The 15,649-nt window shown below is 33.4% G+C and overlaps 1 protein-coding gene across 1 annotated transcript in view; it reads right to left on the reverse strand.

Annotated features, from left to right (window-relative positions):
- Positions 1-15,649, reverse strand: part of DPYD (dihydropyrimidine dehydrogenase) — a 796,991-nt gene that overhangs the window by 573,751 nt on the left and 207,591 nt on the right. Inside the window, exon 5 of the mRNA XM_068540384.1 lies at positions 8,258-8,419. Coding sequence (XP_068396485.1) covers positions 8,258-8,419 — 162 coding nt within the window. The remainder of the gene's footprint in view (positions 1-8,257; positions 8,420-15,649) is intronic.

Here is a 15,649-nt window from a genome sequence, read left to right on the forward strand (position 1 = left end):
TTTTATTGTAGTATAGTTGCTTTACAATGTTGTGTTAGTTTCTACTGTACAGCAAAGTGAATCAGCTATATGTATACATATACCCCCCCTTTTTTGGATTTCCTTCCCATTTAGGTCACCACAGAGTACTGCGTAGAGTTCCTGTGCTATATAGTAGGTTCTCATTAGTTATCTATTTTATACATAGTATCAAGAGTGTATATATGTCAATCCCAATCTCCCAATTCATCTCACCCCCCAACCCCACACTAAGTATGTTTAATAGATTTCTAAAGATTTTTGGAAAAGAATGGCAAATATTTACCGAAATCTTTATCAAGACATTATTCTTTTCTATTAATCATTGCATTAAGACCAAAAGGAGAGACACAAATGAAGCCTGTACGGACATTACTTGTGTTTGCATCCCCAAGAGCAGCCCTCTTGATTTTATTGATACAAACTATTGATTTTATTACTCTTTAATGCATATCTTTCATGCACGTCTTATTTCTCTCAGAAATACTTTTTTTCTTTTCTATGAACAGTATTCACAAACTATTGATAACACTGCTTTCAAATAGGAGTAGTATGGAGAAATTTTATTCAAAGATGATACAAGTTTGGGACAATAAGGCAAGTGTGAGGTGTCACCAAATCTAACAACTATTCGCTAATCCATATTCTATTTATAGATGAACTGCACAAGGCATTAGCCATAAATATTGGTTATTATCCATAAATATTGGTTACTATCCATTATCACGGTAATATATCTTAGATTATACACATGAACTAGCAGATCTTATTAACCAGTTTGCCAAACTGTATCATAAATGTGTTAGACTCATTCTTAAATGTATTTATAGACCAGTTACCACAAAATCAGGCTTAGGTTTTCCTAATTAATATAAAACTTTAGATAAAAGCTTAAACTTCAGGGCTCTCAATTGCATGGGTCCCTTCCAAGGCCCTGCATTTAAATTTGTAGCAGTATTTTTGTGTAATTCTTCAAAGAAGGAGCCCAAAGTTTATCATCTCAGGCTCCATGAAACCTGAATATTAGCTGTATAATAATCCTTCAATGGCAAGAAGAAAAGAAACAAAAAAGCTTACTGGTAACATATATAAATAGAGAAAATGACTAAGCCATATGTGTTGGTCTTACACAACCTATTTTAATATAGTTGCTTCATATCTAACAGAAAATGAGGTACAGTGACCTCATTTTGTGAGTTGTAAGGTACAGTGACTGAGGTATTTGTGGCTGAGTCAACAAGGTGTAACACTGTGAGCTTGCAACCAGAAAACCCAAGTTTACATTGACTTTGTATCAATGAATTATAACATTAGGTGGGACAAGTGACAGTTTGTGAAATAATGGGAATTAGATGTTTTGTACTCTGGATCTGCCCTTTATTACATGTGAAATTGTGTAAGCCTCTTGTTACTCATACAAAAAAATGAGAGTGATGACATTTACCTAGAGGGTTATTTTGAGTATCAGTCAAGTTCTAAGTAAAGTACCTAACATTGTCCAGGGCTAAAGGAGTTTGTTTAACAAACTATGATTTTCTAATCATTTTGATCCTTGGTTTCCTCATGCCTAAAATGGGAAAAACATTGGCTAGTTTACATGTCTTAATGGTTGTTTTTCAACATTTTAAAGTGAGATTTTTTTTTTTAAGTGAGATATTATAAAAAAGGATTGAAGTGCTATGCAAGTATGGAGTATTATGATGCTACATTTTCCCCCTACCTGATCCTATCCTTTGTACTAAGGTCTAATCACCTCCAAAACCAAATATCAAAAATTAATGAAGATTAGAGAGGGGAGACAGCAGACGCAAGAAGAACTACAATCCTGCAGCCTGTGGAACAAAAACCATATTCACAGAAAGACAGAAAAGATGAAAAGGCAGAGGGCTAAGTACCAGATGAAGGAACAAGATAAAACCACAGAAAAACAACTTAATGAAGTGGAGATAGGCACCTTCCAGAAAAAGAATTCAGAATAATGATAGTGAAGATGATCCAGGACCTCAGAAAAAGAATGGAGGCAAAGATCAAGAAGATGCAAGAAATGTTTAACAAAGACCTAGAAGAATTAAAGAACAAAAAAACAGAAATGAACAATACAATAACTGAAATGAAAACTACACTAGAAGGAATCAATAGCAGAATAACTGAGGCAGAAGAACAGATAAGTGACGTGAAAGACAGAATGGTGGAATTCACTGCTGCAGAACAGAATAAAGAAAAAAGAATGAAAAGCAATGAAGACAGCCTAAGAGACCTCTGGGACAACATTAAACCTAACAACATTAGCATTATACGGGTCCCAGAAGGAGAAGAGAGAGAGAAAGGACCAGAGAAAATATTTGAAGAGATTATAGTCGAAAACTTCCCTAACATGGGAAAGGAAAGAGCCACCCAAGTCCAGGAAGTACAGAGTCCCATACAGGATAAACCCAAGGAGAAACACGCTGAGATACATAGTAATCAAATTGGCAAAAATTAAAGACAAAGAAAAATTATTGAAAGCAGCAAGGGCAAAATGACAAATAACGTACAAGGGAACTCCCATAAGGTTAACAGCTGATTTCTCAGCAGAAACTCTACAAGCCAGAAGGGAGTGGCATGATATACTTAAAGTGATGAAAGGGAAGAACCTACAACCAAGATTACTCTACCCAGCAAGGATCTCATTCAGATTCAATGGAGACATCAAAAGCTTTACAGACAAGCCAAAGCTAAGAGAATTCAGCACCACCAAACCAGCTCTACAACAAATGCTAAAGGAACTTCTCTAAGTGGGAAACACAAGAGAAGAAAAGGACCTACAAAAACAAACCCAAAACAATTAAGAAAATGGTCATAGGAACATACATATCGATAATTACCTTAAACGTGAATGGATTAAATGCTCCAACCAAAAGGCACAGGCTTGCTGAATGGATACAAAAACAAGACCCATATATGTGCTGTCTACAAGAGACCCATTTCCAACCTAGGGACACATACAGACTGAAAGTGAGGGGATGGAAAAAGATATTCCATGCAAATGGAAATCAAAAGAAAGCTGGAGTAGCAATACTCATATCAGATAAAATAGACTTTAAAATAAAGAATGCTACAAGAGACAAGGAAGGACACTACATAATGATCAAGGGATCAATCCAAGAAGAAGATATAACAATTATAAATATATATGCACCCAACATAGGAGCACCTCAATACATAAGGCAACTGCTAACAGATATAAAAGAGGAAATCGACAGTAACACAGTCATAGTGGGGGACATTAACACCCCACTTACACCAATGGACAGATCATCCAAAATGAAAATAAATAAGGAAACAGAAGCTTTAAATGACACGATAGACCACGTAGATTTAATTGATATTTATAGGACATTCCATCCAAAAACAGCAGATAACACTGTCTTCTCAAGTGCTCATGGAACATTCTCCAGGATAGATCATATCTTGGGTCACAAATCAAGCCTCAGTAAATTTAAGAAAATTGAAATCATATCAAGCATCTTTTCTGACCACAACGCTATGAGATTAGAAATCAATTACTGGGGAAAAAACGTAAAAAACACAAACACATGGAGGCTAAACGTTACTAAATAACCAAGAGATCACTGAAGAAATCAAAGAGGAAATCAAAAAATACCTAGAGACAAATGACAATGAAAACACGACAATCCAAAACCTATGGGATGCAGCAAAAGCAGTCTAAGAGGGAAGTTTATAGCTATACAAGCCTACCTCAAGAAACAAGAAAAATCTCAAATAAACAATTTAACAACAACAACAAAAAATTAATGAAGATTGGATTATTAGTCCAGGGATGCTAATGTAAATGCATATGCCTTATTAAGTCTGTTATGAAATTTCGTTGTTGGTTTGTATTATTTCCTGAGAAACTACAATGTTTCTCAGGACATGTAGTATGTAGAAGCAGCCTACAACAATACTTAATTCTAATCGATGTTCAATCAATGTTTGTTTGATTAACTGAATCCTTACCTAGTGGGAGCTTAATACACTGGGTGTTCATACAAGTCAGTTTTCCTGGTATAGTCCTGGTTTGTTTCTGTTGCCCTGAATTAATTATTAATAGTGTTCTCATTCACTCTCCAAAGTATCTCGGTCATTTGTTTTATTAACTGATTTATAAAGCAATCGACATAACACACAGAGTATATCCAATCTCACATTTCAGTTTATGCACTTTTTCTTAATAATTGATTTTAATATGAGGACTGCGCCTATATTTTTTATTCGTCTCTACTTATCTATTTGATAGATGGGATGCATCACAAAAAAACATTATTTGAGAGAGGACATGCAATACTCTATTATTTATTAGTGTATGTGTGTCTATATTCTCCTCTGGTATACCTGTAGAAGGCAAAAGTTTAAGGCTTTCAGTGACTCCATGTTCAAGATGAAGATATGGTAGAAATAATATTTGTCCTATTAAAATAATCACTAACTCAAGTAATCATGTTCCTTCTTCATTCACAATTCTTTTAAGTATTTATTGCAGCATTTAACAAAATACAAATATTGATGTCATTTAAGTAATTTTACTAGGTTTCTTAATGTAGCCTCATAATACCTGGCTGTTTGAATCATATCAGTGTATTTTTTTATTATATTATAAGCACTGGTCAATTTGATTTCAACTGTGCCTACTCAATAAAACATAGAAATAAATACAAATAGTATATGATGGTATATAAATAGTATATGATGGTATATAAATAGTATATGATGGTGGGCTAAGAACTGGGTATTACAAATGAGAGGTGATATAAAAAACCTGCTGAGAGATACAATTAGAGAAAAACCTAAAGAGTAATTCTGTTCTCAGTGAGTCATCTGATTTAGTCTGGAATTCCATTTGTCAGTTCCATTCTTAACTGAAAATATGAAAAGTAAACTAAAAGTACAGTGTCAAGAAGTATATGCCACACAAAACAGTATATTTAATGGGTATTAAAATAATCTCATAAAACATTTACTGGGAAAAACAGATACTGTTTTTAGATACCAATTTCATAATCTAATGTATTCCTAAAAATTCATAATTGAGGCAGCAATCTTAAGTACTAATCCTCTGAACCTCATTCACTTTAAGATTTAGAGTCAAACTTTAGAACCCTGGACTTCCAATCTTAATTTTTCTAAATTGTCTCTAAAACTCTTTAACATCAGTAGAAGGGAAGTGATTTGACATGCGGCTAATTATCTACTTATAGTTGTTTTTCAAACTTTAGAAATGAGTAGAAAAATGCATTCTCATTTCATTATCCTTTTGCAACAATTCATTAGTTAAATTTGAGAGGTAATGAGAGTGCAGTTGGTTTATTAAATGTGATAAATATACGATTTCTTTAAAATTTAACTAAATGATCAAACACATTTTAAAATAAAATTTTCAAGTGTTACATTTGTGTAGAGAAATTTTTAAGACCCTGATGAAATTGATATGAAAATCCACAGCAAACTATTATTTCCAAAATTGTTTTATTGAAGCACTATTATTATACCTAACTGAACTAGGAAAAACTGCCTCCATGAGAGATTTGGAATCACCCTGTAGCCTGTTTGTCCCACAGGCACACAAAAGTGTATGAAGCAAGGTCACCGCAGATGTGAGGACAGCAAAGGATTGACAATACAGGGCAAAAAGAAAGTAGCTGAGTAGCTGGTCTCCTGATTCTCCTCACGCTATCCTTTGTGTGATTTATTCCTTTTCTACCACAGTCCCTCCAAATCATATGCCCATGTTCAAATGGAAAGGTGTAAGGTACAGATTTAAATGATAATGGCAGACTACAGAGTTGATACTTTAAAAATCACTTATAAGCTATAGGAAAAACAATTTTGAAAAATATCATACTATTTTACTTTGCTTTCCTAACCTTTGCTTAATTTGGCTGAAAAATAGATTTATATTTCTTTAAAGGTCAAAAATCAATCATTGTTTTATCAAACAACCAAAACATGAAATTATCTGCATCATGTCCCACTTTGACTTAAGTATTCATGTCAATAGTTTAGTAGTTTGAAAGAATAATAGTATTTTGTATACTGCTATTTATAAATTAATAATTTAATATTTTTATTTTAATATTATTTAAAATATTTATACTTTTTCTTTTCACTGGAAGCCAATTAGTTCATTGTATTTTGCTTATTTTTTTAATTGAAGTATAGTTGATTTAGTGTTAGTTTCAGGTGTACAGCATAGTGATTCAGTATTTTGCAGATTATACTCCATTTTAGGTTATTACAAGATAATGAGTATAATTCCCTGTGCTATATAGTATATCCTTGCTGCTTATCTATTTTATACATAGTAGTTTGTATCTGTTAATTCCATATCCCTAGTTTGTCCACCCCATTCCCTCTCCCCTTTGGTAACCACAAGTTTGTTTTCTATATCTGTGAGTCTGTTTCTGCTTACCTTCACAACTTTGATAGCTGGGTATATTTAAGTAAACAACCCTTTGACAGAACTCTCTAAAATAACTTGCCCTAAGTAGTCAACTTAAAAAAAAAAAAAAAGAGTGGAAAGCTTTTTTTCTATATAGTTCCACTGGGATATTTTTATTTATGATTTGATAGATACATTTGAAGCCACAGTAATACAAAGTAAAAATGGAACGTAATAAGAAGATACATTCCTACCTAAATTCCATGAGTCACTTAAAATGCACTTAATGCCATTCTAATCTATGCTATGTCTTAAATAAATAGAGTGCTTTGGAAAGCAGTGGTAGTAACCTCACTAAAACCAAGTGAGAGTTCTCAGAGGAGTGGTGTTTCCCTTTCTCTCCCTCTCTCTGTTTCCTCTCTCCCGCTCTCTCTCTCTCTCTCTCTCTCTCTCTTTCTCTCTCTCTCTCTCCCCCCCTTCCCTTTCCTTATCGCTCTCCCCCTTTCGCCTTCTCCCTCTCTGTTGTCAGGTCACTGACAAACTAACAATATTATTTTAACTCATCTTGTTTTGAAATGCAGTCTTAGTTCGTATACATATTGTGTGACCTTTTACTTACTACATCCTTGCAAGCTTGCCCTGTTTTAATGAAGAGGCAATGAGTCCCCAAAGAAAAATGTGGAAGAATTCAAGTGAATCTTCTCCATCAACTAAGGATTTTCTCAGGTTGTAAAGATCATACCTTGCACTGGTCAGGTAAGCCTAATGCAATTTTGAATTTGGTAGGAAAAGAAATTAAATCCAAGAATTTATTGCAACAATTCACAACCTCAAATTGTTTCTATTTTCTCATTCCCAGGAGCCCTTCCTTAGAATTAACCTGTCAGAAAGCAGGAAGGGAATAACCCTGATTTATTACTAAAAGCAAAGTGAGATTTAAGCTTGAGGGATACTATGGGAAGGGTCCTAAAAAGAAAGAAAATATTGCGTTTAAGTTGACAAAATCAGACAGGGAAGTCATTAACTAAAAATCTAGTGTTGACAGGCATTTAATTTGGTATTCTAGCCAACTGGACACCAAGGATTACAAAATTTTACTGGAACCTCCATATAAGCTGGTCATTTAAATGATACATGGGAATTGACCTGGTAGTTGACTCCAAAAAGGAGACCCCAGAGAGAATAAGATGTCCCAGAGAATCAAAGTCATTTAAAAAGGATTCATAAAAGAAAGACATGGCGCAAACTTACAGGATAAATAGGGACAAAATGTTTTCATATTACTTCATTATAAATTTGCATCCAAATAACACACCTGCTTTTAATCCATAAATTCACAAAAGCTAATGTTAAAGAATATTATTCAGTTTCAGGGTGTTTGATAATTCTACAACCTCTATTACTCAAAAAATATTACAGAAGAATAATACTGATGCATTATTTCAAGCTGTAAAGATTAAAGACAGTTTCAGGAAAAAGAATCAGTTAAGCAAGATAGTCTTTTCATAATGGGGGCTCCTAGCCACACTCCAATGTGAAGTTAATGAATATATCCCATTTTCAGATCCTCCACTTTATATAATTTTCAGTGAAAGTATTTTAATAACCTTCTGGGATTACAATTAATTTGACATGGTTTTAGAAAGGTCCATTTTTGAAGCCAAGTTGTTGAATAAAAATACTGTTTATGGCACAAAACACTTACACTTTACCTGTATATCACACTAAAAATATTGGATATCAACAAAGCATCAAGAATTAAAGTTATTTTAAGATTTTTGTGCTTTGCAGGGAGGGGAACAATGTATACATCTTACATACCTCAGTAGCAAACTGTTGCAATCCACCAATATTAATTGGTCCCTCTTCAGTGGCATATAAATTGCATCCACCTACACAAAGATCAGAAGTTGGACATACCATTCCACAGGTCAGACCAAGTGGGTTATCAGAAAAAATCATCTTAGCAGCTCCATAATAGTTCTGCAAAAATAAAATAAAATAAAATTTTCTTATGTAACAATGTACCTTTTAAACATTCAAATTATGACCTATTTTTTTTCTATTAGATTACTGGATTGAAAATCAAGATATGTATAAGATGCAGAGGTTATAATACTGTTTACCATCAGGAGCTATAAAGCAATTATTAGCAAAGTAATATATAGGAGCATTCAATATACATCATATTAATAAATGAATAATTAATTTTGGTAGTCAAAATTTAAAATATGAATGTTCTGTAACTATTTTTCTTTCACAAGGCATCTAACTCTATCCTGCTATAAATATCTTTTCAGTTTTAACAAAGATTAGTTAGGTATATTGCTTGAACAAGCTTAAAATCTAAACCTTAAGAAAAAAAAAAAAAGATTATGCTCAGGTTATCCAGGTTATCCTCCATTTAACTAAATTAGAAGCAACCAGGGCTCTATTTCCCTTCATTTCATCTGGCCTGTCCGTGGATACTATGTACTGTGACACTCTGTGTTGAGTATCCTCCTTCAGTAATATCCTATTAACCAAATATGCAGACAAAACTCATTATATAGGCCTAAACCTTAACAAGTTCATCCCTAATCGCTCCCTTCCACACATTTGACTATTATAGATTAGCTTAGAATCCTTTACATTTCATTAAGAATTTTTGGGGACTTCCCTGGTGGCGCAGTGGTTAAGAATCCGCCTGCCAATGCAGGGGACACGGGTTCAATCCCTGGTCCAGGAAGATCCCACATGCCATGGAGCAACTAAGCCCGTGCACCACAACTACTGAGCCTGTGCTCTAGAGCCTGCGAGCCACAACAACTGAAGTCCATGTGCCTAGAGCCCGTGCTCCGCAACAAGAGAAGAGAGTACCACAATGAGAAACCCATGCACCGCAACAAAGAGTAGCCTCCCCTCGCCACAACTAGAGAAAGCCTGTGGGCAGCAATGAAGACCCAACGCAGCCATAAATAAATAAATAAATAAATAATTTTTTTTAAAAAAAAGAATTTTTGGACTAAAAAGAGAACTGCCATATGACCCAGCAATCCCACTACTGGGTGTATACCCTGAGAAAACCATGAGTCATGTACCACAATGTTCATTGCAGCACTATTTACAATAGCCAGGACATGGAAGCAACGTAAGTGTCCATCGACAGATGAATGGATAAAGAAGATGTGGCACATGTATACAATGGAATATTAATTACTCAGCCAGAAAAAGAAACGAAATTGAGTTATTTGTAGTGAGGTGGATGGACATAGAGTCTGTCATACAGAGTGAAGTCAGAAAGAGAAAAACAAATACTGTATGCTAACACATACATATGGAATCTAAAAAAAAAAAAAAAAATTGTTCTGAGGAACCTCGGGGCAGGACAGGAATAAAGACACAGACATAGAGAATGGACTTGAGGACACGGGGAGTGGGAAGGGTAAGCTGCGACGAAGTGAGAGAGTAACATTGACATATATACACTACCAAATGTAAATAGATAGCTAGTGGGAAGCAGCTGCATAGCACAGGGAGATCAGTTCGGTGCTTTGTGACCACCTAGAGGGGTGGGATAAGGAGGGTGGGAGGGAGACGCAAGAGGGAGGGGATATGGGGATATACCTATGCATATAGCTGATTCACTTTGTTATACAGCAGAAACTAACACAACGTTGTAAAGCAATTATACTCCAATAAAGATGTTAAAAAAAAATTTTTTTTTGGAACCCGACTTGTTCATAAGTTATACGACTACATCATCATTTACTAAATAATAAATAATAAGTTGAATATTTCAGAAGCATGCTTTCCTCTAATGCAAATTAAAATATTGGGCCTGACCAGTATTCTTCAAAGCTGTCAAGTATTCTGTCGAAAATAAGGAAAATTTTGAGAAACTGTAACAGTCAAGAGGTCCCTAAGGAGATGTGACAACTAAATGTAATCTGTTATTTTGGACAGGATCCTGGATCAGAAAAAGGGCATGAGGTGAAAACAAAGGAAATCTGAAGAAACTATAAACTTAGCTAATAATAATATATTAATAATGTTTCATTAATTGTAATAAATGTGCTATACAGTGTTAGATGTTAATAGTAGGTGAAACTTTGTATGGAAATTCTCTGTACCATCTTCACAATTTTTTATTAAATATAAAAATGCTCTAAAAATACTTTTTAAAAAAGAGATGGTAGAATATATTTAACAATATGAAACAAATGCATTTATTTTTCTTTTGGATTTTGTTTAAAGTACTTTTGAAGGTCTTCGAAAACACATACATTGCTTCCATAACTAACTTCAATCATAAATACAAATTCCTATATAAAATACTGATGATAATAAACAACAACAATCATCTTTACTATTTATTGACTCTTTACTACATTCCTAGCACTTTACCAGGACTTTATTTAAGTTTTAACACCAATCATCTTATATAAGATGTCCAGCACTAAATAAAAAATTTCTAGGCATAAGAAAAGACAGAATTAAATCCCTGATAATCAGAAAAACAAATAAATAAATGAAGCAGACCCACAGGTGATCCAGAAAGTAAAGTTAGCAGATGAAAACTTTAAATTAATTTTAATAAAAATTCAGTCTAAAAAGACACACAAAATAGATGAAACAATAAAAATATAATTAGAATATTGTAATCTGTTAAAAAAGAATCAAACTGGCATTCCATAACTGAGTAAAACATTTTAAAATAGATCTAAATGCATGGTTTTAACAGCATTCATGGTGGTTTAACAATATTTCTCTTATTCTCAGATCTGTCTCTCCACTCCATTTCTGTGCTTACCACCTTATTTCAGGCCCTCAAACCTCTGTCTGGGAAAAGGAAATCATTGTGCCCTGTTGGTGGGAAAGTTAATTGGTGTAGCCACTGTGGAAAACAGTATGGAGGTTCCTCAAAAAACCAAAAATAGAACTACCATGTGGTTCAGCCATTCCACTCCTGGGCATATATATGAAGAAAACAAAAACATTAATTCGAAGGGTTACATGCACCCCATGTTCATAGAAGCATTATTTACAAAAGCCGGGATGTGGAGGCAACCCGGATGTCCATCGACGGATGAATGGATAAAGAAGATATAGTATACAATGGAGTATTGCTCAATGGAGTATTTGTCTTCTTAGAAACCAACAGTCACATCTGACACATGTAAATGTTTCTTCAGTACACTTGGAACCCAAATGACTTTTTGGCCAACCCAATATGTTCACCTGATTTTTAAAAGGGTTCCAAGACAATTCAATAGGTAAAGAACATTCTCTTCAACAAGTGATACTGTAATAACCAAATTCCACATGCAAAAGAATTAAGTTGAATCTCTACCTTACACTGTACATAAAAGTTAACTAAAAATGGATGATAGATATAAATTTTAGAGCTAAATATATAAAACTCTTAGAAGACAACATAGGATCAAATCTTCATGACCTTGGATTAGGCAATGGTTTTTAGATATGACAACAATGCACAAGCAACAGCAAAAATATAGATAAATTGGATTTCATCAAAATTAAAAGGACGCCATCAGAAAAGTTAAAAGAAAACCAGAACAGGAGAAAACCATACATAATAAGAAATTTGCATCTTGAATATGTGAAGAATATCTACAACTCACTAATAACAAACAAACAGCCAATTAAAACGAGCAAAGTATTAGTATAAACATTTCTCCAAAACATACAAATGGCCAACAAGCATAAGAAATGACGCTCAACATCATCTATCAGAGAAATGCTAGTCAAAATGACAATGTAATATCACTTTTCACCTGCTTAGTGGGCTATAGTTGAAAAGACATACAATGAAAAGTGTTGGCAAGGATGTGAAGAAATTGAAACTCTCATAAGCTACTGATGGGATTGTAAAATGATGTAGCTGCTTTAAAAAATAGTTTGGCAGTTCCTCATAAGTTTTAAAAGTAAAGTTACCATGAGATTCAGCAATTTCACTCTTTGGTGTACACCCAAGAAAATTCACAACATATATCTATGCAAAACTTTGTACACTAATGTCCATAGCACTACTATTCCCAATGGCTAAAATGAAAACATCTCAACTGGCCCATCAACTGATGAAAGGCTAAAAAAAATGTATATCCATATAATCGACGTTATTTGGCAATAAAAAGTAATGAAGTAATGATAAATGCTACAACATGGTTGAACCTTGAAAATATTATGCTAAGTGAAAGAAGCCATTCACAAAACACTACATATTATATGATTCCATTTATAGAAAATATGTAGAATGAGCAAAACTAAAGAGACAAAGCAGATTGATAATTGCCTATGACTGGGGGTCTGAAAAGAAATGGAAAACAGCTGCTAATGGGTATACAGTTTCATTTTGGGATGATAAAAACATGCTCAATTTGATTGTGGTAACGATTGTAACTCTGCAAATTTATTCACCATCACTGAACTGTGCACTTTACATTGGCAAATTGTATGGGATATGAATTATATCTCAATAAAGCTGTTATTTTAAAAAGTACACTTACAGGACTGGGAATTATATAGGCAATGTGTAAGGCAATAAAAAAATCATTCTTGTAGAAAATAAAATTTTTTAATAAAGGGATATTTGAATAAGACTGCTAAATTAGATGCAAAACTGGACAATATCCTAATAGGCAATAAAACATAACTTTTGGAGTTATATTTTCTATTGAATGGAAATAATTTGCATCTCTACTGTACACAAATCTAAAAGTAAAGATGTAAATTTGCAGTCTAAAATTTTAATTAATGTTACAAATTAATAGTTCTTTTTCCTAAAAATTAAATAATACTTAGGTGTCACCTTGCATTTACTTACAAAATGCTTTAGTATGATAATGGTAAACAAATACAGACTTATCTCATTGGTCGTTGGTCTGGTTTTGGATAATTTTGCCTAATAGTGGTAAACATTAAACAAACTGTTCATAATGAACAGTTACGAACTTAAAATTAATTGGTCTATTCCTAAGCAAACTTCTTTAGTTCCTACTTAAACCCATTGATCCACTAACTCAGCACCTGCAATTAAGCAAGCAGTTAATTACTGCTGAGAAAATCTCAAAGTCATTGTCAGTATTCTTTCCTCATCTTACTTGACACATCAGGAACATCTGACATGATTGATTAACAAATATTTACTGACTCACTGACTAAAAAATCCTATTGCATAATTAGAAGTTTTTATAACATAAAAAGAGTATCATAGCAAAAAATGTCAACTGCAGATAACTTTTAAGGATATTTGAGGAAAAAAAAATGCAGAAAGAATATAATCTGCTTAAACACCTGAGGATCTTTCCACAAGAATACTGATTGTTTTATGAGCCCCAAATTAGTTTCAAGACTGCACATAAAAAAATGACAGAAGAAGAGAAAGAGATACATATTTTTTTTAAATGCAACAAATAAAACATATAAAATTACACTTATGGCTCACGATATGCTACTGCTGTCAAACTTACTAGGGCCTGATCTATCCTAGCCTATCATTGACAATAAAGCTGTCTAGTAATTCTTCAGCACTCTCATAACTCCAAGTGTAACCCTTACATCAAAATAAAATTATAGGAGGTTATAAAATTTTTTTTAATTAATAAGAATTACTGAATGTTTCTTAAATTAAAACATCACCATGACAATTTTTTTTAAAGCCAAATTTACGTTCCCTGATATCAAAATGATTTGCTATCAGAGTAAGAAGTCATTTCAGGCTAAGGTTTAGAATCAGTTTTAAAATTGGTGGTATTCAAAATGACTCTGGAGGTGACAGACCTAAGAGATGAGAGGGAATGCCATACAGTCACTGTAGCTTGAAATGAGTAAATAATCAAAAAAGTTCAAAATATGTCTTGGCATAATGACTTGGCAGTTTGGCTAGAGTAGTTCATTCATTCACTTAGGAAATGATGATTAGCAGATATATCTGGAAAATGTGTTTGGACCAAATTATGGAGAATCTTCTCTGTCAACTTAAAGGTTTGGTATTTAATTGAAGTTTTTTAATAGAAGGGTGACAGTACTACGGGACTAACTAGGAAGACTACTGTACAGATGATGTGGAAATTCTCAGAAAGGGAGTGGAAATACAGGGAATTTGAAGAAGAAACCATTTAAACCTAAAAAGCGGAAAGCATTGGCATATATCACAGAATATAGAAACATGGTTTTGAAAATGGGCTAAGCCAACATAAAGCAACTATTCAGAAGTCACCTTTGCAATTGACCTCTTACAAATAATTTTGAAGAAACGGTAGATAACTCCATGTGTAGAGATCTGGGTACTCAGAGTCAAAGACATTCAGAAACCTATTAGAAAGGGAACACTTCCTCAACTCGTCCCATCAAGAATGTCAAGATCAATATCAATTATTTCTCTCATAGTAAGTGGGAAGATTTCTTGAGCCCTCCTTCTAAACAAGAGTTTTGACTCCTATTCTGTGAGCTCTTAAACCTTTCTAAAAGTAAAGGCTATAAAATTTAAATTTAGAAGGGTACTTTAAAGACAACCCAGCAGTCTCCTTCTAGAAAATACACAACCATTTCAACTGGTTTCTTCATGTTATTCAATCAGTCACAAGTATTTTAGTCTTCTACTGTGTGAAAGAAAAAATGTACAGGGCTATGTTAGGAGGGATAGAAAATAAATATCCGATCTTTTGTGCACAGATTTATTTTATATATAAAGGATGATGACTTTTACCCTTCTTTAAACAAAAATCTAAAAGACAAAAATGATGTTTGATATGTTTGCTGTTTTTATCTCAACACAAAAGAACAGGCGTTGACTGTTATCCAGTCCATTAACTTACCCAGTATCTTGTCGGTGCTGAATTTTCTATTACTCATTGGGACTTTTAAAGCATATTCTAAGGTACAACTTGTGCCATTTACGTGAGTTAATTTTAAGATAACTTCAACTTTTATTCTTTGTTTTTCATTTTAAAGTTATAGCTTGAAACTTCATTAGTGTCATCCCTCTACAATTTAATGGTTTTTAAAGTCATTATCAAGAAACACAAAAAACTCACAAGCCAGCTATTCTCTCATATGGTATAACTATTTTAACAAATAGTTCTATCATATTCAGGCCTTCATGTCACTACAGCATTATCAATACAGCTGGTGGATTTATTTTAAAGTGTTCTTCCTTCTTCCAATGAGTGTTTTCACAGATGGAAGCACCCTTCCAAGATAAACTCCAAT

This window comes from Eschrichtius robustus, chromosome 3, assembly GCF_028021215.1.
Source record: "Eschrichtius robustus isolate mEscRob2 chromosome 3, mEscRob2.pri, whole genome shotgun sequence".
Lineage (NCBI taxonomy): Eukaryota > Metazoa > Chordata > Mammalia > Artiodactyla > Eschrichtiidae > Eschrichtius > Eschrichtius robustus.